Source organism: Argiope bruennichi, chromosome 7, assembly GCF_947563725.1.
Source record: "Argiope bruennichi chromosome 7, qqArgBrue1.1, whole genome shotgun sequence".
In the NCBI taxonomy this organism is placed as follows: domain Eukaryota; kingdom Metazoa; phylum Arthropoda; class Arachnida; order Araneae; family Araneidae; genus Argiope; species Argiope bruennichi.
Window position 1 is genome coordinate 32,572,359 of NC_079157.1, and position 21,859 is coordinate 32,594,217.

General features: G+C 29.3%; 1 protein-coding gene across 1 annotated transcript; it reads left to right on the top strand.

Annotated features, from left to right (window-relative positions):
- The first annotated feature begins 14,598 nt into the window (after positions 1–14,598).
- Positions 14,599–18,447, top strand: LOC129976359 (40S ribosomal protein S8). The gene is made up of 6 exons (XM_056089887.1): positions 14,599–14,716; positions 14,937–15,043; positions 15,228–15,327; positions 16,860–17,035; positions 17,128–17,257; positions 18,297–18,447. Exons 1-6 carry the CDS (start codon positions 14,713–14,715, stop codon positions 18,404–18,406), a joined length of 627 nt encoding a protein of 208 aa, XP_055945862.1. The 5' UTR covers positions 14,599–14,712; the 3' UTR covers positions 18,407–18,447.
- Positions 18,448–21,859: the final 3,412 nt, after the last annotated feature.

Consider the following 21,859-nt stretch of genomic DNA (forward strand, 5'->3'; position numbering starts at 1 on the left):
GAGACACAACTGTTTCTAAATAGCGGATCTTCCCAAAGGTACTAGCGGATCTTTCCAATAGTGGCTCCCTATGAGATTGGATCAGTCTATTAAAACCTTAGGTGGGGAAAGAAGGGAAATGGAGATTGCGCGCGCATGCGGCATGCGCTAGAGTTTTCAATAGAGATGAGAATCGGGTTTTCAAAATTTCTTTTAACACATTTTCATTTTCATCGAGATGAAGTTGAATTCAGGGCAGATAAATTGAAAGAAGATGTACGGAGACAAAGAAATATAAAAATAAATACGAGCAAATTTAATTCTTAAGAGTGCAAGTATAATAATTTTAGTTACTATTTTTTTAAATTTAATTTTTACTCTGCATTTATATTGTTTTAAGTTTCCATTTTAAGTCTTAGTGTTAACTATCTCAGTGAAGTTTCTTCGCTGCATATATATATAATTATTTTGTAGTCTTTGGCATATCAAAGGAAGAAAAAATTTCGGTACATTTCCGTTAGCCGGGCGCAAGCGAAAAATCGCCAAATAATGTAGATTTCTTTTATACTTAATAAATCTTGATTTTCATAGGTATTAATTTTAACTCTTTGAGAACAGATTTAATTGAAGAAAATTCTGTACATGGATTGCAATCTAATGCAAATGAAATAATATGTAAAAAACAAGATTTCCAATTCAAGGCTTTTCATTATTTTTTAATCAATTACTGTGTTAGGTTTTTATAAAATTATAGCACACTGTGTCTATTAATTAGATACTTGTATAGTTCATTATATTACACAATTTTACTAGCTAACCGATCTTCATGTGAAAATGAAAATAAATTGCACCTAAAACTTAGAAAATTGGTTAGCCGATAAAATTGTGTGTTATAATGAGCTAAACAGTTATCTAATAAGAATAAATAATTAAGGATCAGATTTTAAGATTATTAGTAAAATTATTCAGTATTATATGCTAGATAATGTTTAATTTTAGAATTTTTAATTCCTTCTGTATATAGTAATTCGAAAGTAATATGTATTAACACAGATAAATCAGCTACATGAAATAAAATAAATCAAAATGTATTTATTATGCCAAAAAACAACGCCAAGAGGGAAAAAAATGTGCATTTATAGTGAAAATAAAACATAAAATTTCAAAAAAGGTTTAAATTAAGAATTTTAACCAAGCCCCCCTCCCAAAAAATTATAAATTACATGTTAAGACAGATTTTAAAACTGCTCATTTACTCTCTATCAGCAGCTAGAATAATAATTAAAACATAAAAGACATTAACATAAATTCATGAGGCATATGAAATAAGCTAAACGATACGTATTATGCAAAAACAGGCAAATTTTTCAAAAGAAATAAGTAAAGAATAATACAAATATGCCAAGCAAATAAAACTATACATATGCAAAAACAGGCAAATTTTTCAAAAGAAATAAGTATAATACAAGTATGCCAAGCAAATGAAACTATACATATTAAGCAAACACAGGCAAATTTTTCAAAAGAAATAAGTAAAGAATAATACAAGTATTTCAAGCAAATGAAACTAAACATATAATGCAAAAACAGGCAAATTTTCCAAAAGAAATAAGTAAAGTATAATACAAGTATGTCAAGCAAATAAAACTATACATATTATGCAAAAACAGATTTTTTTTTCATAATATATACAGTATAATACGAGTACTTAGGCATATGGTTTGAATTAAACAATAATTTTGTGCTGAATCAGAAACATCAGCTTTTTTTAACTATACATGATAATTGTGTGCATAAGGGCAAAATGTATTATAAGTATAGGTTGAATATGCAATAAAGCAACATTATAATTTTTCTAACGACAGCAACATTTCCTATATTATAAATTATATATTTTTAAAGCTAATAAATACAAATTAACTTTTACCTAATTGTAGACTGAATTGAGATAACTAAATATTCAAATGAGAACTTGTTGTTTGAAAAAAATAAAAGAAAAAAGAATTGTTTTTATTACATAAGAAATTATTTTTAAAAATGCATTGCCAAAAGGATTATTTGCATGTATATTTTTTTTTTATTGGTAAATTTCCTTTGAGGATCAATTACCTTATTAATAGCTGTATTTTTTACTTCATCAGATATAGATGGTAATGAATGCTTAGATGAAATTGTTTGTAAGTAAATTTCTAAAGTTTTAGTAAGTTCAGCTGCACCATTTAAGTCTTCCAAAGCTTCCAGTGCTTGTATTTGATTACTAATATTTTGTAACCTTAAAATTAATGAAACCTTTTGAGCACTGATGTCAGTTCTTGATTTTCTCTGCAGTTGATTGACAATAGCAGACTTTTCAAATGATTGAAGCTCTTTATGCTCATTTACAGCAATGGCAAGTTCTCCTTCATTAACATCATCTGCATTTGAGCAGACACTGACAGCATGTCTTAGTGGAAAAGTTAACTGTTTTACAAAAAAAATGAATATGCTTGCATTTAACATACCTGATATTATAATCAACACAGGTGCAAGTTAATGCATGTATGCATATCCCACAGTATGAACATATTATATTACATTTGCAATCTCTGTTACCTATGCTGATATCATAAGTGAATATGGATGACCCTTCCACTTTGACCACTGTCCATCGATGTTCTTTCACCTCGTAGACAGATTATATGTTCTCATCTAAATTTTGAGCAACAAGATGCCTTTTCCTTATTAAGCTTACTCTGTGTGTTAATTTTCCTCTTTCAATTAATATTATTCTCCCCAGGAGTTTCTTTGTAACAGCTTTCAGAACAACATGAATTGATTTATCCAATCGTTTCATTATTGTCCCACCTGTTTCTTCATACTTCAGTTGTCTGTGCCATCTCTCAACTTTCATATTAGTATTTACACCCAATTGAGCTCTATGACAATATGCCCACTTTTCTTTTCTATTCATGTAAAGTTCCTCAAAATATTTTTAAATAGTTCCTTCTTCGTATTTAATAGTAAATTCTTTTAAGTATTTTTCGAATGTTGCAACATCTAATTCATGTAAAAATAGTTCCATATCATTTTTCATTTTAAGTCTTAAAGTTTCATCTTAAACTTTTCCCTTTAAATTAGAATGCCAATTTCTTAAAACATGCCATGCGCACAATATTTGTTTGGCATCATCTTCAAATATGTTTGTCCATGCATTGCAAAATGAGTTTGTATCATCTGTTAAGAATAATTTTGTTTTAAAGTCTTCTTTCAGTTTCAATTTGATAGCCTTGAAAAACGGTTCAAAAGTTTCACAGGCTACACTAGTTGAGAATAAAGCTGCTATAAGTATACCCTCATGATTGTCATCATTAACAAAAATAGTTGTTAGCTGGAATCCATACTGGTTTGTACCATTGGTTGAATCCAACATGATGCATTTTTCCCCATACAGTTCTAGAAGTTTCATTTGTGTCTCTGTAGCAAAGCCAAGTAAAAATTCCTCTGTTCCAATTTGTGGAAAATCAGACAGACTTTCACCTATAGGTTTATAAATAAGGATGGGGTTATAATCATCTGCTATCATTTTTTGTACTATTATGTCAACGGTTATTGCATCTTCTTTATGGACTATGGTCTTACTTCAGACTACTTCTATGGTTTTTTCAATTCGGAAATCTCTTCGGATGTTATGTATATCTTTTCTGTTTGTCAGTCCATCTCGTTTGGTAGGGTAATATTCTTGTTGGACTTTGTCAAGCACAAAACTGGATGGAATTCCATTTCATAGCATATCAGCGAGTCCTGTTCTTTCTTCATTTGTCAATCTTAATTTTCCCACTTCATGTTCATGACCCACATGAGTTGCATGGTATTTCACTATAATTTGTGTAGCTTCATCGACTGTCTGATTTGTTACTTTCATTGTAGCAGGACAAGTTTTCTCTATTTTAACTGATCCTGAACAATTGGAATGTTTAAATCTCTTTGCGTCATTCTTTAGAATTGATGCGCCACTTCTATGACATTCATAGTAAGATACAGTCCCATCCATTTCTTTGAAAGAGTCTTTTAAGATAAAAGAAGAAACTGTATCCTTTTCAAAACTTGATTTCCACTCTTTAAATTCATTATCGGTATGTAAAGTTTTGGTTTCAAATTTATATCATCGTGATTTTCAGTCAGATGTTTATGTAAATCTACAATTGTTCTCATCTTAACATCACAAACAAGACAAACTTTGTTTAGAATAATGGAAGATTCTTTTTCTGAATGAAATTTTCTTTGGTGACGATGCAAGTTTTTTCTGGCTGAAAAACTTATGTCATACTCATAACAAACAATGCCAGATGATTCTGACGGATCTTTAACTTGGATGTTAATTCCTACTGCTGAATGATTCATATTGTTATCCTCATCCATAATTTATATCAAAGGAAGAAGTGTTTTACTCCAGTTCATGTTCTAAAGTATTAATAATTTGTGCAGTGTAAAAAAAGAAAATTAATCACAATTCAAAAAAAGTAGAAGAAAGAAGAAGGAAAAAAAAAAAAAAAAACAGATGAAACCAATGAATTTTAAAACAGCATTAATTTTCAAACCGCTGGTGTAAAAATCTGCACCTCTAGCTAATTCGAAGCAGGGCCAAAAAAAAAAAAAAAAAAAAAAAAAAAACGTTATCAAAATCGCGTAAGTTTCTACCAACCATATGTTTTGATTTTCAAACAACAAACACCACATGCGCGCGCAATCACCATTTCCCTTCTTTCCCCACCTACGGTTTTAATAGACTGATCCTATCTCATAGGGAGCCACTATTGGGAAGATCCGCTAGTGTCTGATTCTAGGAGTTGATCATTCGATAACGAACGTATCTAAACAATTGTGTCATCTAAGTGAATGATCTATTCAGGTCGCCATTTTTTTAAATGTCATTTTAAATTTCTATCGCGAACGACTGTGTGAATCTAACTACTTTCGTTCGGGAACAACTGTTTGGATCAAATTATTCCTGTTCGAACTAGTGTGTGGACCCTACTATTTCCATTCTAGAGCTACTGTGTGGACCTTGCTATTCTCTATTGCGGTTTGTAAGTACATAGAAAGGGTAAATGTGGGTTCACAGAAGGCCAACTGTTGAGCGCAATAATTGTCTCTCTGCTATTGTACCTGTGTAGTGAAGCTTATAAGCCAGCTAATAGCTACGGGACATGAGAAATTCCTTTTGTCTTGTGGTCTTATTACTCGGCTGCGAACCACAAGGACTCAGGTTCTATTCCAGCCAATTCAACCTTCCCATTGGTGACCTCGGACGATGAACCTTCAACATTCGTACAGCTGTTGTGGCGTCATCTACCCGCAACCAAAGTCGTCAGAATCACTTGATGCAACAACCCAAAGTCGTTAGACTCACTTGACGCAACAGTAGCAAACTCACTCATGCTCGCCATAACGCTTGGCGCTACTTAAATGGGTACAGGCGCATTAGACTTAACATCACCACTCAACAGCCATATTGTTCGCTTCACTTCCCACTCATTTGAGGGAGAGTACTGTAGTGAAGCTTATAAGCCAGCTAACAGCTACGGGACATGAGTAATTACTTTTGTCTTATGGTCTTGTTACTCGGCTGCGAACCACAAGGTCTCAGATTCTAATCTAGCCAACTCAATTTCCACACCTGTATTGTCCTGGTGTGAAAAGTTGAGACAACGTCGGCGGGACAATGGCAAATGGTTGTCCTGTCGAAACAACCATTTGCCATTGCCCCATTGCGGGCACGTCATTTTCCTGAAGCAGGAGTGATCTTCTATTACTCGCAATAGTTGGCCGCGTGTGAACCCATCTTTATTGTTGCAAATGAATAAATTAAATTCTTTCGGTCGTTCGACCGAAAGAGTAAGATCTCAATCGCCAAGTCGGTCGTTCGCGAACGACCTGAAACGAACGAGTAAAACAAAAAACTTTGAATCGAATTTTTCAATTGAACGACATATCCCATTTCTAGTTCATTTCTGAATGCGGAGAGGGACGATTAATTCTGGTATAGTTTTATTCATTGGTTTACAGAAGCGTTAAGTTGGCTTTTTAGCATTTTAGAAGGAAATAAAAGGAGAATGAAATTTATGTTGGTAGATGGCATACCTTCGCTTTGCAAGTTTCAATTAAATTGTTTATTGTTACAATGATATTTTATAAAACTGCTGGGAATTCAGCAGTTTGATATTAAGAGTATTGCAGTGGAAATGATGATGAATAAAAAGTCTCCAAAGATTGGGTCCGACAAAAGGAAAGATTTAATTTAAATACAATTTATTACGAGGAAATAGAATTGAACACATGGTGAACTATTTACAGATATGACGGGGAAAACTTATAAAAACATAAACGGTCATTACAGGACCTGAGACCAATACCGAACCAAAACATCTTACAAACATAACGACACATATTTATCATGTCTTAATTCTAAAATTTTTATATTAGCAACAGTTGCTAGGTTACATAAATATCAGATGCGATACCGATTAAATAGTTAAATGTTTAATGTCTCGTGAAGTGATTTATTCATACTAATGACGCACAAAAGCAGGTTCAAGATGCATTGCATCATTTTTTCAATAAAGTACGGGAGACAAAATAATTTGGAATTTATAACCTTAATGCCGAAATTTCCTAACATTTATTAATGGAATAACATATTTTTTAAACGTTACAATTAAGATATACATGCTGAAAAATTAGTTTTCTGTGACACGACATCTCTTTTCTGTTGCAGAAATTGACAAAATTTATTTCAGACATTTTTTTTCTCGCATGCTATGTATACGAGATAAATATTGTATTTTTGAAAAAAAAATTCTAGTTTGAAATTTTGACGAATCTCCATGTTTCAGATCTCTATGATTCCCCCTCCAAAAAATTTATTTTTGGAATTTTGTCTGTCCCTGAGTTTTCAAACAGGTTAATTCAAGAACGCTTTGAACTAAAAGGATGGCATTTGATTTGGTCTTTACACCAAATTTATAAATTTCTGCCGAATTTTGGACAAACTCTACCCAAAAATGTTTTTCTGTCTGTCTGCCCGAGTATGAGTGAACACATTAATTTTAAAATGGAAAGAGCTATATCGATAATATTTGTTGCATATATCTTTTAACATCTCAAATGCAGATCCCTTTCAAATTTGAACCAATGTCAATCAAAGAATTGATTACTATTTGTCAGTTTGTACTTTCGCATGCACATAAATAAGATAACTCGGAAGTGCAACATCTTGAATAAATAAAATTTGATAGAGGATTTCCTTAATATAATTGTACTTCTGAGCGAAATTTTTGTTTCAAATCATTGAAAAAATGTGTCCAAAATGCAGACTTGGTTTCCTTCTCTATATACTCTGCCTATATATATATATATATATATATATATATATATATATATATATATATATATATATATATATATATATATATATATATATATATATATGAAGGACAGCACGCTCATGAGCAGGATCCTGAAAATAAAAATTTGAGCACTCTGCCGATTATAGTCCTGTGCAAAATACACAATTTTCAGGCGGAGAAAGAGAGAAAATAACAACATCGAGAAAATTTCAGAGTCCACTTTCCTGTTTTTAGTCGGTAATCAAATTTTTAACTGCCTCAAAGGTTAAAGAATTATTTTAATGCTTTTTTTTTCTAAATACATATGTATGCATGATATATATATATATTCAGTGGTTCCCTGTATATCCAAAAAGGTCTCCTCCTCCCCCCTCCCAATTTTTTTTCTTAATAATTTGCAATTGCTCGGGAATTTAATGACACTGTAATGTCAGAGGATTTCTTTTGATTCAGAAAATTCATACAGACAACTAGATGCCTTTGGAGACTAACAGGTCACCGAAGATACTGATAATATTTAATTTCAATTAAGTCATTTAGATTATGTCTATCATTCTGTCAGATTCCTTACCATTGAAACCATGTTATTTTAACTGCCTTACATATGTTTGTTCATTGTGTATGTGAACTATTCTAAAGAGATCAGTCTAAATTCTAAAGGAGATCAGGAAAAATGTGCGATTCATCTATTTTCTAAATTTCGTTTTCTTGTAACTTCACTTTTAATTCATCTAAATTGCGCAAATATTGTAATCTCCGATGTTCGGAAATTTTTTTTTGAAAATTTCGATTCTTTAAATAGCTTTTTATTATTTTTAGATGCATTATCAGTCATAAACATAAAAATGATGAAAAAGTGTTTTTTTAAATATAATAAGTTTTGAAAAACAGATGTAAATTTCAACAATTTATTAAACAGTAAATTTTAATGAAATTTGAACAATATTGTTAGCATTTTTTACCAAAATGTTATGTGACAATCATAATTTTCATTGCAAATAAGTTATGAGGGAAATTATCCATGAAATGAAAAAATTTTAAAATGCAAGTAAATTAGGAAGGAAATGTGTATAATTCCCCCCCCATTAATTTACTAAAGATTTGTAATCAAATCGCATTTCACCAACTACAAAATGTTTATGTCCTTTCATTCTCATTTTATTTGAAACCTGTATTGGAATTGCCTTTCAGGTAATTCTATCCATTAGGTTTTGAGTTATCGTGTAAACGGTGAAGAATTTTTATGAAAAAAGAAGTTGCATGGTCATAGTGCCTCTCTGAAACCGTCAGTGTTCGTGTAATAATAAAACTTATTCTGCTTCATTTCCCTATTTTGTTTTCCTACATGTCTATTGTTTTATGAAAATCAGAAGTCCCATGAACAATTAACAATTTCATTTAATGGAAAGCTTTCCCATTGTCATAGCGTTCCTTCATACCGTCAAGACTCGCCTAATAATAAAACAAATTCTACTTCATTTGGTCATTTAGTTTTCCTACATATACTTGAGATTCACTGAAAAATTTTCAGTCACTAAGTTTACATCAAAATCTTGTTGATGAACCAGTGGGAATGATCTGCCAAAATTTTCTCACTTATTGCCTATAAAGATGTTATTCCTCCTTTCTTTTCCTTGCATAAAAATTGTGAACCTTAAGTAAGGGAGAGGACAATAAGAGTGTCCAGAGTTTTATTTTCTGAGTTCATGAGCTTTTCATTCTATGTAGCATATGAAGAAATTCGAGTACGCATTTTTGTCAGCCGTTTAAAACACAAACTTGACATAGAATTACAATTTTAGATTATAAACAAATTTCATTCATCTAAGGCATTGCACTTTTATTTTCTCGTATACATAATATAGAGAAAGTAGAAAATCTTCACAAAATTCGAACGCGAGATTTTGACGAATCTCCACCTATCAGACCTCCCTGAGTTCGAAATCACATTTTTGGAAAATGTTCGTCTGTCTATCTGCACAAGAAAAACTCAAAAACGCTTTGAGCTAGACGGACGAAATTTGATATCGGTCATTACACCAAATTTGCAGATTTCTATTAAATTTTGAGCAAAATCCGTTCTGCGGATATTTGTTTATCCGGCTATTTGAACATAATTTAACACCATAACTACACAACGAAGCTAGCAAGATAGATAAAATTCAGCACACAGATCCATAATTTAGACATTTATAAAATTTTGAGTTAAATCCAACAAGGTGTTGACCGTCTGTAGGTCTGTACTTTCAGAAAGGTGTAAACGAAGTAACTTAAATATATCAATTTCGTTTGAGAATTTATGACTATAAGTGTAGTTTTGTCTTAAATTTTTGTTTCTGTTGGTTAACTGTTCTCAAACACAAACTCGATCTTCAGATAGTATTTGGCATTTCAGGGATTAATCGTCAAGGATGGACGATAGATTCAATAAAAATGCTTAATTCACACCTAAGATTAATATTTCTTAATCACTGTATGCCAATGCCATGGAAGGCGTTCTCTTGTAGAACACCTTTATTACACATATGCAAAAAAGTTTTGGGGTTTCATTTTGATGTATACAAATATATAAACGATCATTGAGTGATCTCGTTAAAATTTGATATGGATCTACCTCTAAGCGTACAAAATTATACAGCAAATATTATTCATATAGCTCTTTACATTTTATTGGGTTCACTTGCATTCGAACAGATATATAGACAAATTCCTTGGGAATGGATCTCCCGCGAAATTTGATAGAAACTCCTTTAAATTTGATTTAAAGACTCCATACTAAAATTTATCCATTTAGCTCATAGCGATTTTGAGCTGTCTTGTTCACAAACATACTGACAGACTGAGCGACAGATATATTCTAAGACCCATTTTCAGACATTAATATAAAAATGAGAAAAAAGTTGTGAAAAGCCTTAACTCTGCTTGAAATATTATTAATACATTTGACTTCATTCAATATATTTTAAAAATTATTGAATAATAGCATAAATGAAGTCTTTGTTGAACTTACTTTAAAGATTTTTTATTTAATTTGATATTTCTGTCACTCTTATTTTATCATATAATAACATCTATTTCTATCATTATATATATATATATATATATATATATATATATATATATATATATATATATATATATATATATATATATATATATATATATAATTTGCTATTGCATTTTATATGCAAATTAATCTGTGGATAGCTATGCATGAAAATATTCACTTTTAAGTAATTAAACGTCTTTTATATGTTTGTAATAATGAGGAAAAAATACGAAAAATTTATATTATTCTTAATTAATTTAAACTTTCTCTTAAAAATTTTTGTTATTCGGGAAGGGCGGGAGCATTGCATTGAGATACATAGAATTTGATGTCACAACACTTTGCAGGATTAAAGGATTGGATACATGATTAAATGCAGGATTAAAGATACGACATCGATCTAATGACTGCTTTCCAACTGCAGTTTCGAGGAATTAGGGAAGTGGTAGAAGTTTAGGGTTCATAAATGTTATTATTGAATTAGAAAAGAAATCAATTATTGATCAGAAAAACATCGAACATCCAAGCACAAGTGTAATAGAATTATAATCAAGTTTTAATCCCTGAAAATTACCATCGTAGTAACTAAGGAGGAACAAGTAATAAAATGCCCAGGACAAAAACCTTCAGAACATCACGAATGCTGAACTACAGGGAATATTATAGCAATAAAAAGGATGCGGAGGCAAAAAAAAAAAAAAATGTTCCAGACTTAATCTTACTGCTCCACTGCCAATGGCGTCAATTCATGTGACGTTAAAGTCACATGTCATGAACTTCTGCGCATGGCATTTAAGTTTCATACGCACTGCTTTCGTCGATTTCGGCGTTCCCCCTTCCTCTCCCTCTCCACCAGAGGACTGCTCTGCGTACCAGAGCAGGGCTAGAACATCTGCCACCTACCAATTACCAAGAACCACAAAAGTCCCGGGCATTCAACAACGCCAAGTCTAGTTTTCATCCAAATACCGCCACTACAGGAGATAGCTTCTGGAAGAAGCGGGCTCTCCTAAGGAAATACAACTCTTCGCTTTCGTCGATTAGTCTGCCATTAACATTCTCCGCCAAGTATGAAGCGGATTTTTTGTTTACATTTGAAGTTAAAATTTTTGAGTCATTTTCTTTCCTCTTATTATGTGTTAAAAGAGGAAATACTGGTGTGCTGATGGATACTTTAATGAGAAGCACAAGAGTGACTGTCATGATAAAATATTTTCATATTTTCCTTTCAACAATCCTGACTTGGGTTGTTACCTTTGGTATAGATTTTTTCAAGCCTTCGAAGTCGGTGATATGATCCGATCATTTTGAAGAATTCATTCAGTGTATGCCCATTTATTAAATCATAAATGGAATTCCAGTAATCGTAAATGTTCCAGTAATTTTTTAGAAAAATTCTTTGAAAAAAAAATTCTGTAAGCGATTTGCCAACAAAAACAATCAAACAAAATCGTGAGAGCATTTCTAATTTACTTTATTCACATTTGATGAAATTTCTGATAATTTTGAATATGCTTAGAAGGTTTTAAAAAGTTTACATGAATATTTCATTGCATTTTCTACAAACTCTTATCCAAATTTAATTAATGTAAGTAAACAAACTTATCCAAATTTAACTAATGTAAGTAAACAAACTCCTGCTGCAAAAATAACAACTGCTATAATGCTAAACTTCGGTGGAAGTGAATAAATTTCTTAAAGATTTATTTAATAAGTGAATCCTTTACTAACTACTGAAAAACGAATTTTCTTATTGACTGTTATAATATATATATATATAATTGATGTATTTTATTAAAAGTGCTCTTAATTTGATAAATTGAATGCTATATATAAGAAATATATATATATTTAAGTTTTGAAAACACGTGTCATTTAATTAAGTATATAAATAAGTTAAGTATAAAAACCATTAATTAACGTCAAATATTTTTTGCATTCGATTTTTAGTTTTTGGCATTATAATAAAATGCATTATGAGGTTTTACTTTTTTATTATGAACCTTAAAGTTTTCTTTATCTTTTAGCAATTCATGTTATTCAGTTATTGCTGGGTAATCATGTCTAATAACAAAAAAGCAAAATGGATGGCTCCAAAAAGCCTTATTACTAGTTTTCTAATTACATTTGCAGATTTGTGATGGATTCAAAGTGAATTTATATCAAACAACTTTTCTATTGTTAAAAATGAAATGTCAGTATTTTATTGTATTTAAACTGTAATTGACTGTTATCATAATATCATGTTATACCATTGTGCATCTCAGTGATTTCTGTTTTAATAAATACAGGTCTTTTCATTGAAAATCAATTTCCATATCAGCATTTATTTTAAAATTTTTATTCCCAACTCAACCATTTATTATCAACTTCATTCATTCAACTCTTTTTTTTTTTTTTTTTTATTTCTTTAACATATCAATTTTGAATTATAAAATTCTGTAAAAGCATAAAAGTGTTTCTTCCAACTCCTCTTTATATCCTATTTAACTTCTCTCTCTCTCTCTCTATATATATATATATATGTATCATGACCTTATTCTTGTTTATTAAATTTACTGTGTTATTACTGTACTCATTACTGTTTTTTTTTTATTTTATGATATTCATTCAATGTAATTTTTATTAATGTAACTTTAACATTAAAAAAAATTCATAAATGTTCTGCTTTAAAAGTATATTGTTCATCATTATGTTTTTATTAGTGATAAAAAAAAACCGTTGTTTATTATCTAGGATGTTTCTGTTGAATAAAATTGATTTCATCATTTACATTGACATTCATGTCATACTGTGTTTATATTTTTTCTAAATGTCTAGAAAAATAAATGTTGATAAATGGTTTTTTAGTTTTTTGAATTAGTGAGTACATTAAAATATATATTTGATCATATTTTTTCAAATAATTATCATATATATATATATATATATTGTAATGTGTAAATAAAAAATATGAAAGCGTAATTTTGTTTGTTTTCCTTTAATGATCTCTTCAAATTAAAAAAATGAAATAACTTATTCATAAGTTGCATAGATTTAAAAAAAGGTATCTATACCTTTTATATTTCATAATTTGAAATTGTAAACATAATTTAGCCAAAATATACTAATTTGAGTTTCATGTTCTTTCCTCTGAGCAAACTGAAAAAAAAAACAAAGTCTCAATATTAATAAAAATCATTACATAAGAAAAAAAAATGTTAAGATTTTATTAGTAAGCTTTAAATTATTAACTTATCTAAGAGTAATAATTTATTTTTAAAAAGAACTATATTCATAAGATTCAACATTCAATAATATTGAAATAATATGTAAAAAAGAACATATGTAATTTTTCAAACACACTGCCATAGTTATTTGTCAAAATGTATCCTTTGGATAAAAAAGGGAAAACAAAAAAGGATATGGGAAAGGAAAGAATAAAGCAGCCCCAAACGAATTAAAAAGCGATGTTAATTAATTATGCAAAAACAATAATTCCATTGAAAATACTAATTAAAATTTTAATATAAGAAATAAAATTATAGAACTAAGAAAATAATTCAAAATAATATCTTTTAAAAATAATCAAAAGTTTTTAATAACTTATCGGCTAGCGTAACATTTACTAAACAATGGTTTCATTAACGTTATCGGCAGACATCTCGACATGCGCAGAACGGTTGAAAATTGAACAGAAACGGTTTGTTTGATACCTGACATGTGATCGTGAATTGACTCCATTTACATCAACTTTGAAGAAAGAATTGAAAGTTTAAGATTCTTTTTATTTATTGCAATTTAAAAACCATGCAATCTCATGTTTATCTGAAAATGTGCCTCTACGCATTACTACAATTAATTACACTATAATTTGATTGATGAATGTCAAAAATACTAATTTGAAAAATGCTATACCTATTGGCGAAAACAATACCTGCCAAGTTTTTAAAAAAAATTTTCATTTTCTTATGAACTGTGTAGAAAAATGTGCTGATAATAACGTTTTTTTTTTTTTTTTTTTTTTTTAGTTAAGGGCTCTATACTAGCACAAACTCTAATATATTACTTTTCAATGTAAAATATCAGAATATTTTTAGCACTTAATGGTAAGAAAGGAAATGATTAAATAATACATCTTGATTCCTCTAGATTAATTATAATATAGCTGTAATAAATATATCCATTCCGCTCTTTGTTCAATATGAACTGAAATGAAAGAAAGCTATTACATTTACAAAAAGTTAATGGCAACGACAAAACTCGGCAAGGTTGGTGCAAATAGTAATCATTAAACGTAGGCCTGTGTCGTAGTTCGCGATGGGTAAGTTGAAATCTTTTTTAATCTTAAAGATAAATTTATAAGTTTATAAAAAGATTATGTATAACTAATATTAATTGTTTAATCTGATCAGTGTTGTTATAATTTTCGATGTAAAATTGGTTTACGTTGAAAACCTAAATCTCCTATGAGAAGAGTGGTTGTGAGCATGAAAATTCCATTTCTATGCAAAAATTCTCTAACATTTTATAATATTTATTAGGTATTTCTCGTGATCATTGGCATAAACGTAGGAAGACCGGAGGTAAAAGGAAGCCCATCAGAAAGAAGAGGAAGTTCGAACTCGGCCGACCTGCCGCTAACACTAAAGTAAGTTTTATATTCATAAAGTTAAGATTTAAATTCAGTGTTTCTACTTAATGGTTGCATTTAATTTTAGTATCTGAACTTTTGTTAGCATTTTCTTTAATCGTATCTTGTTGGCAATAAATTTCTAGTTGATGAATTCCTTAATATGGATCCAATTTAGTATTAATGTTTTAATTTGTTGCAGATTGGACCTCAAAGAATCCATACAGTACGAACTAGAGGCGGTAATAAAAAATATAGAGCCTTAAGGCTTGACCATGGAAATTTTGCATGGGCCTCCGAACGTAAGCATTTCCTATATCCATAATATTCTGAAATTTAACTTCGAATGTTTATTATAATTTTACTATTATCATGTCTACTGCAAAAGGATGATTAATTTTCGCAGAAAGCTTTTTCAGCTTATGTGATGCGTAGTCATAGTTACTCTGATTGCAGGAACTAGTCCATGCGTTTATCCAACGTGATTGTATTTTTTATATTTTTTGTGGAATGCTACATGTTCATGTTTTGCAATTTTAAATCCATACAATGTGACATATTTAAAAGCTTGGAAAATGCGTGTACATGGTGTTAATAGTTGAAAAATTTTATCGCTTTAGCTTATAATTGAATAATCTAAAACAAAAATATATCAAGTCCATTCTTGTGTTTATGGCTTGATTTATGTAAATCTATCCATGTACTTTTTAAATTTGAAATGTTTCAAAACAATTACCTTTAAAATTCATCATTGAGAATTTCAAGTTAGTAATAAATTTCATTTCATGGATTTGATTGATCATTTATGACCATGTTATTTATTTCATTACAATTAGATATTGGGCATATTAATATTTTGGCTTCATTAATACTGATTGCTAGTTTTGTTTCCTTTTTTCGAAATTTGAATCTATGCTGTTCTTAGGACCTTTTTCTATTTAATTGTTATATGTTAGATGATGCGAATCTTTCGCCTGAAAGAAATTATATCCGATTTAATTATAGATTAATAATGGTTTCTGAAAGGATGATAAATTTTTGCAGAAAGCTTCTTAAGCTTGTATGATGAATAGTCATAGTTACTCTGATCAGTTGTTTCATTGATATACAAGTTATATACTTGTTATTGATATCACATTTTAATGATTCTCAATCATATTTTATTTTATACTAAAAAGTTTTATGGTATTGTATTCTTGAGGTGTTTTTTCCACATTGAAAATAAAGCAATTTTCATTTATGCTTTTACTGATTTATATATATTTTTAATTGTCACTACAAAAATAAAAATAAAGTCCTACTAAACTAATGTTTCAATTTTGAATTTTTTTTTTTAATTGGAGTAAACCATTCGCTAAGAGTTAACTTGTTAATTTTAGTTTTTGTCGACACATTAATATAAACTAATTTTTCTGATGCTTTGTGCAGATTAAATCTTATTTTTTGTAAAATATATTCTTGAAGAAAGAATTTGTATCATAAAATGTCGACTTAGACTAATTTAATCTGCTTTATTTTGGAATGTTTCAGGATTTCTTTGAAATCATTTCATGCAAATGAATATTTCTACTATGTGTAATTTTTTTTTTTTTGAACATGTACATTGAAGTTTAGAAACTAAATATAAATTTTTTTTAATTTGAATATATATTTAATCTGCATAGTGAAGTTTTTGTGCAAAATGATGAGTTTAATCTCTGTATATAGCTTGTGAAAACATGCTATGTGATACGAAGTCATAGTTACTCTGATTGCTCGCAGGCTTGTATTATTTTTAAATACTGTAGTTCTGTGAATTATTTTTAAGTTGTTTCTCAATGTAATTTTCCCTTAGATTGCACTCGAAGAACACGTATTGTAGATACAGTCTACAATGCCAGCAACAACGAATTGGTGCGTACTAAGACATTAGTAAAAAATGGAATTGTATTAATTGATGCTACTCCTTTCCGTCAGTGGTATGAAGCTCACTATGCTTTGCCCCTTGGTCGCAAGAAGGGAGCTAAACTTGTAAGTTAATGATGTAATTATTTTTTGTGTGTAAAAGTGTGTGTGTGTATATATTAGTCTTGCTGTTATCATATAAATTTTCTTCCCTTTAGACGGAAGCTGAGGACGCAATTTTGAATAAAAAACGTAGTAAAAAGACTGAAAAGAAATATAAAGATAGACAAAAGCTGGCGAAAGTTGACCCAGCAATGGAAGATCAATTCATGTCAGGAAGAATATTAGGTATGAAGTTATTCTAAAAAATTTTGCTTGCTGATTGTTAATTAAGTTGGAATATATTTTCATGCAAAAAAGTTTGAATTGTAATTTATTCATGAAGCATGTGATGTTAATTTTACACCATCTTTCGGCTGATAATTGGTGATGAAAAACTTCTTATCTGATGCTTTACAGAATTGTTTTTTTCTTTGTATATGATTTGAATTTGAAATTTTGTTGGCAAATTAGTACTTTATATGATGATTTTAATCTTTCACCATCTTTCGGCTGAAATATTTGATGAAAAGATATTTTCTGATGTTATCTCTATCAAGATTAATAATGGTTTCTGTTTTGTATAAAATATATGCATTTGAAAATTGTTATTTTTAATATTTAGCTTTGCAAATGATGTTAATCTAACACCATCTTTCGGCTGATGATATATGCTGACAGATCTTTGACTGATGCAGTTCTAATTCCTTATTTACATGAATGTGTGTAATTTTTGAATGGCACATGATGTAACACTTATCACCATCTTTCGGCTGAAATTATATGCTGAGAAACATTCTATTCCTGATGCCATTCAAAAAACATTGTTAAAATTTGTTTTTATGTTTGATCCTATACTTTTAAAAGAATTATATTATCATTCCAATCTGATGGAAACTGTTGAAATCTTTAGCCTTTAAATAGTGAATTATCAGTTTTAGATTATTTAAGTGTAAATCCTCTCAAATCTTCAGCAATTCTCTATAAATCATATTGTAAACCTGTCTTTGTTTTCCCATTGAATGCTGTTTTTTCCCGCTACTTTTAGGAAGGGGAAAAAAGCTTTTCTTAATGAAAAGATTTTAGTATGATTAGTTTTATATGCTATAATAGTTCTTGAGTTGGATTGTTTAATTTTGTTTTAAAATATTGAAGGTACTGTAAATTTATGGCATTAATAGGATTGTAATATATCCTTGAAATTGTATTAACTATTCAATTGATAAATGATGCTGTTTATTTGTTTTTATGTAATGGATCTCTAAATATTTTTTGATTTCTTTTGCAGCTTGTATTTCGTCAAGACCAGGCCAATGTGGTAGATGTGATGGTTACATTCTTGAAGGAAAAGAGTTGGAATTCTACCAACGTAAAATAAAGGCCAAAAAAGGGAAATAAACTTATTTGTAAGAAGTGAAAATAAAATTAAAAAATCTGTACACATCTTGTCTTTTTTATTCCTTCAATTATTAGCTGGTGAACTTAGATTAGTTTGTTTTTCTATAATAGAGAAGTAGTGCTATTTGACTCTTAATAAATACATCAGTAGCCAAAACAAAAGTTGATGGAATAATTAATTTCATGAAGGAAAAAGTAATCAGATCATCTGAATTACTTGCTACAAAGTATGTTACTATATTTGACTCTTAAAAAAATTTGTAATTTAGGATATCCTTGAAGATTATGTGTGTAAGTTTCCATATTGTTAATACAAACTACAATGTGCATATAAACCTCCCTCTATTTTTATTCCCCTTCAAAGTGTTAACATTTTTCTTGCTTGGTTGGAGACTCATTGAACTGATATTCACTACTAAGTCAGTTGTTGAGGTATTAAGATATGAAGTGTTCAAGTTCTCATCAAGTCGAATCATTTTATCAAGTGATGAAGCTTTGGAAATTAAATCGTGAGGCTTGAAATTTAATTTTATAATCAAATTCACTTGTTGGCTTTATAAATAATTGCTAAGAATTGTTATATATTTTATTTGAATGTTATAGTGAACTTTTGTAACATGGAACTTGTACAACATGTTGATTTGATTGATCGTGAATGTAATTGTTTCTTATGTCAATTCTAGAGTGGCTGTCATTTTTGGAATAAATCTTTGGACATGATTCAGAAATGAAACATTGTATAAAATAACATTTTGATAGGAATTTTTCTGGTTTAAGATGTTAAAGCACTTGTCAGAGCAGTCTGTTTTTACTAAAGAAATTTTAAAATTAGTGTTATAGTATGCTTATTGTATGTAACATATTTACTTTTATTAGATATCTGATAGTTTCTTGCAATTAAAACTTTTGGTGTAAACATAAGCAGGTTGTCACTGCACCAGAGAATTGCATGGAATTTAAATCGTCTATGAAACAAAGAATTTAAATTTTTTTTATCAAAATGTCGTCTTTAAATATTACAAGAATAAAAAATTTTTAAAGATATTTTCTGGCAGTATTTTATACACATGAAGAATACTGTAAACAAAATTATTTGAATACAGTTTCTAAAATTTTACTGTTTAAAATTTATTTAATTTCATTTTATATAAATCTACATATATTAAACAAAGCAGTATTATGTGAAATAGGGCGTTTTTAATTATCTTCAACTTTCCTTGCTTGTTCAGAAAGTTCCAAGATCCAGTTTGGAATTTCCTAAAAAAAGCAAAGATGAATTCAAAGAACAGTTTGAATAGAAATTTTTTATAACTAGAGTAGGTATGTTGTTCATGCTTTTCTCCATATTTAGATATATTAATTTTCAAGACATTAAGGTTGTTTCTAAAATCTTTTTATCTGATAATGACACACGGAGCTTTTCATATACGATCAGTTTGAATAATCTAACTACAATTTGTCAAAAAGGGACTTCTAAATATGAGAGGTAACCAAATACCTTCCCTCCTTTTACTAATGATTACTACAAAATGAATACTTTGACACAACATTAAAATTGAAACATTACCTAATTAGTATATTTTGGGAAAAGTTCAACACATTTATTCTCTAAAATATTTAAATTGATTTACTATATGTCTTGTATTTGATGTCTCAAAGCTGTCTTATGTTATAGAGTTGTGATATCTTGGTTTTTTTTTTTTTTTTTTTTTTCCTCCTAGAGAAATTAAGTATCTCTCAGTTACAATATTTAAGCTATGGGAAGTATGCTTCCCACCAAATTTGTAAATTTTTGTATGAAATTATGTCGGTTGGCATAAATTCTGGCAAATTTTTTTAGAAAGACAAACTTAAATGCTTCAGTTCTTTATCTTACACAAAATAATGTGTATTGATTAGTTACTTAATTATTAATTAATGAAATTAAATTTATCTAATAAGCTAAATGAATCCCTTTTCTTATTCTAATTTCAAGCCTCAAAATATTTTAACATAATATGACTAGAAAAAAATGGCCCTTTAAAGGGTTAATATCCAGTGTTTTTTCTAAAACCATATTTTTTAATATCAAATATATCGAAATTCAAACTCGTGGTCTTATGATCACATTTACTTGATATTATTCAGTGTTATTAATTCATTAACAAAGTCTAAGTTACAAAGCGGGTATTCAAAAAATATGTTAACTTTAAATCTAATTGCAGTTATTTAAAGAGATCTAATGAATACTAGACTAAAAGGCACTACTTATCAATGCTGTCCTCAGGTGTGATTTACTCTGGATATCTGGTTTAGCTATTACTTAACATGTCAAACAGAGAAGTGACCTGACGAAAATTAGACGTGGCATTTTATATATATCCAGAAACGCTCCTCATTCATTTATTGAAATACTTGTTTTGTAACTTTCGTAGAATATGTGTCAATTGTAAGTGGAACAATATAGTTCAAACGCTCTTGTTCTAATAGATTATCTGTGGTTTAAATAAATGCGCCACTCGAAGGTTCTCTTTCTGGGTTTTGTGATGCCTTAAGAAAATGAAACAACAGTATAGAATTCAAGATTGCATATAAGCCTTGTTGGGACCCTTAAGCAGTAGCTCTTAATTTACACTTCCAAAATCAAATATTTTTAATGATCTAAATTTAATCTATAATGTCTTAACTGTATTAGCAAAATATAAATGCCCAATATCCCCTCCATATAGTTCAACCTCTTCGTCATACATAAAGCGTCTAGTGCGTTCAAGTGAAACTTCTGCTGGTTTGCCATAACGCGCTTCGAGAGTTCTACATTTTAACGACTTAAACGCTTAAAACGCTTGTTTGAGTTTTAATTTTTGTTCTAATGCGGCGAAAAACAGAGGACCTCTTGGGAGAAATTTTCGAGAACAGCGAAAGTCTGACGTCTATCCTAGAAATATTTTGCTATTGCAGAACAAGTATGTGGGGGTGGGGGACGAAATAATAGAAAATAAAATAGTTGAAGACCAAGTTTAAAAGAATTGGTTTCTGCATATCGCGCAAAATGATTTTAAATATAACGATAAAAAATTTACAAAGCTTTTACCCAAACGTAATAAAGTTAATCAGATACCTATCAATTTGAGAGTTAGTAAATTAGCTATTAGACAAATTAAACTACAAAAATATGGCATTCAAATCGAAAACATGAAGAATATTCTGGTGTTCTGAAATTAAAATATTATATGATTTTATTTCCATAAATGTGATTACACGGTTCATGAATCAAATAAAAGCAAAATTTTAAATTATATAACAAAAATAATAATGGAGGCCCTATAATTAGTTGTATATGTGTTAATCCGAATCTACATAAACTAAAATAAAACTTGGATATTAAAAAGGATAAAATGATGAATTCAAAGAAGATATTACATTACAATGGAGGAAAAGAAATGAACATAAAAATCTAATTAAGTAAAATATTAA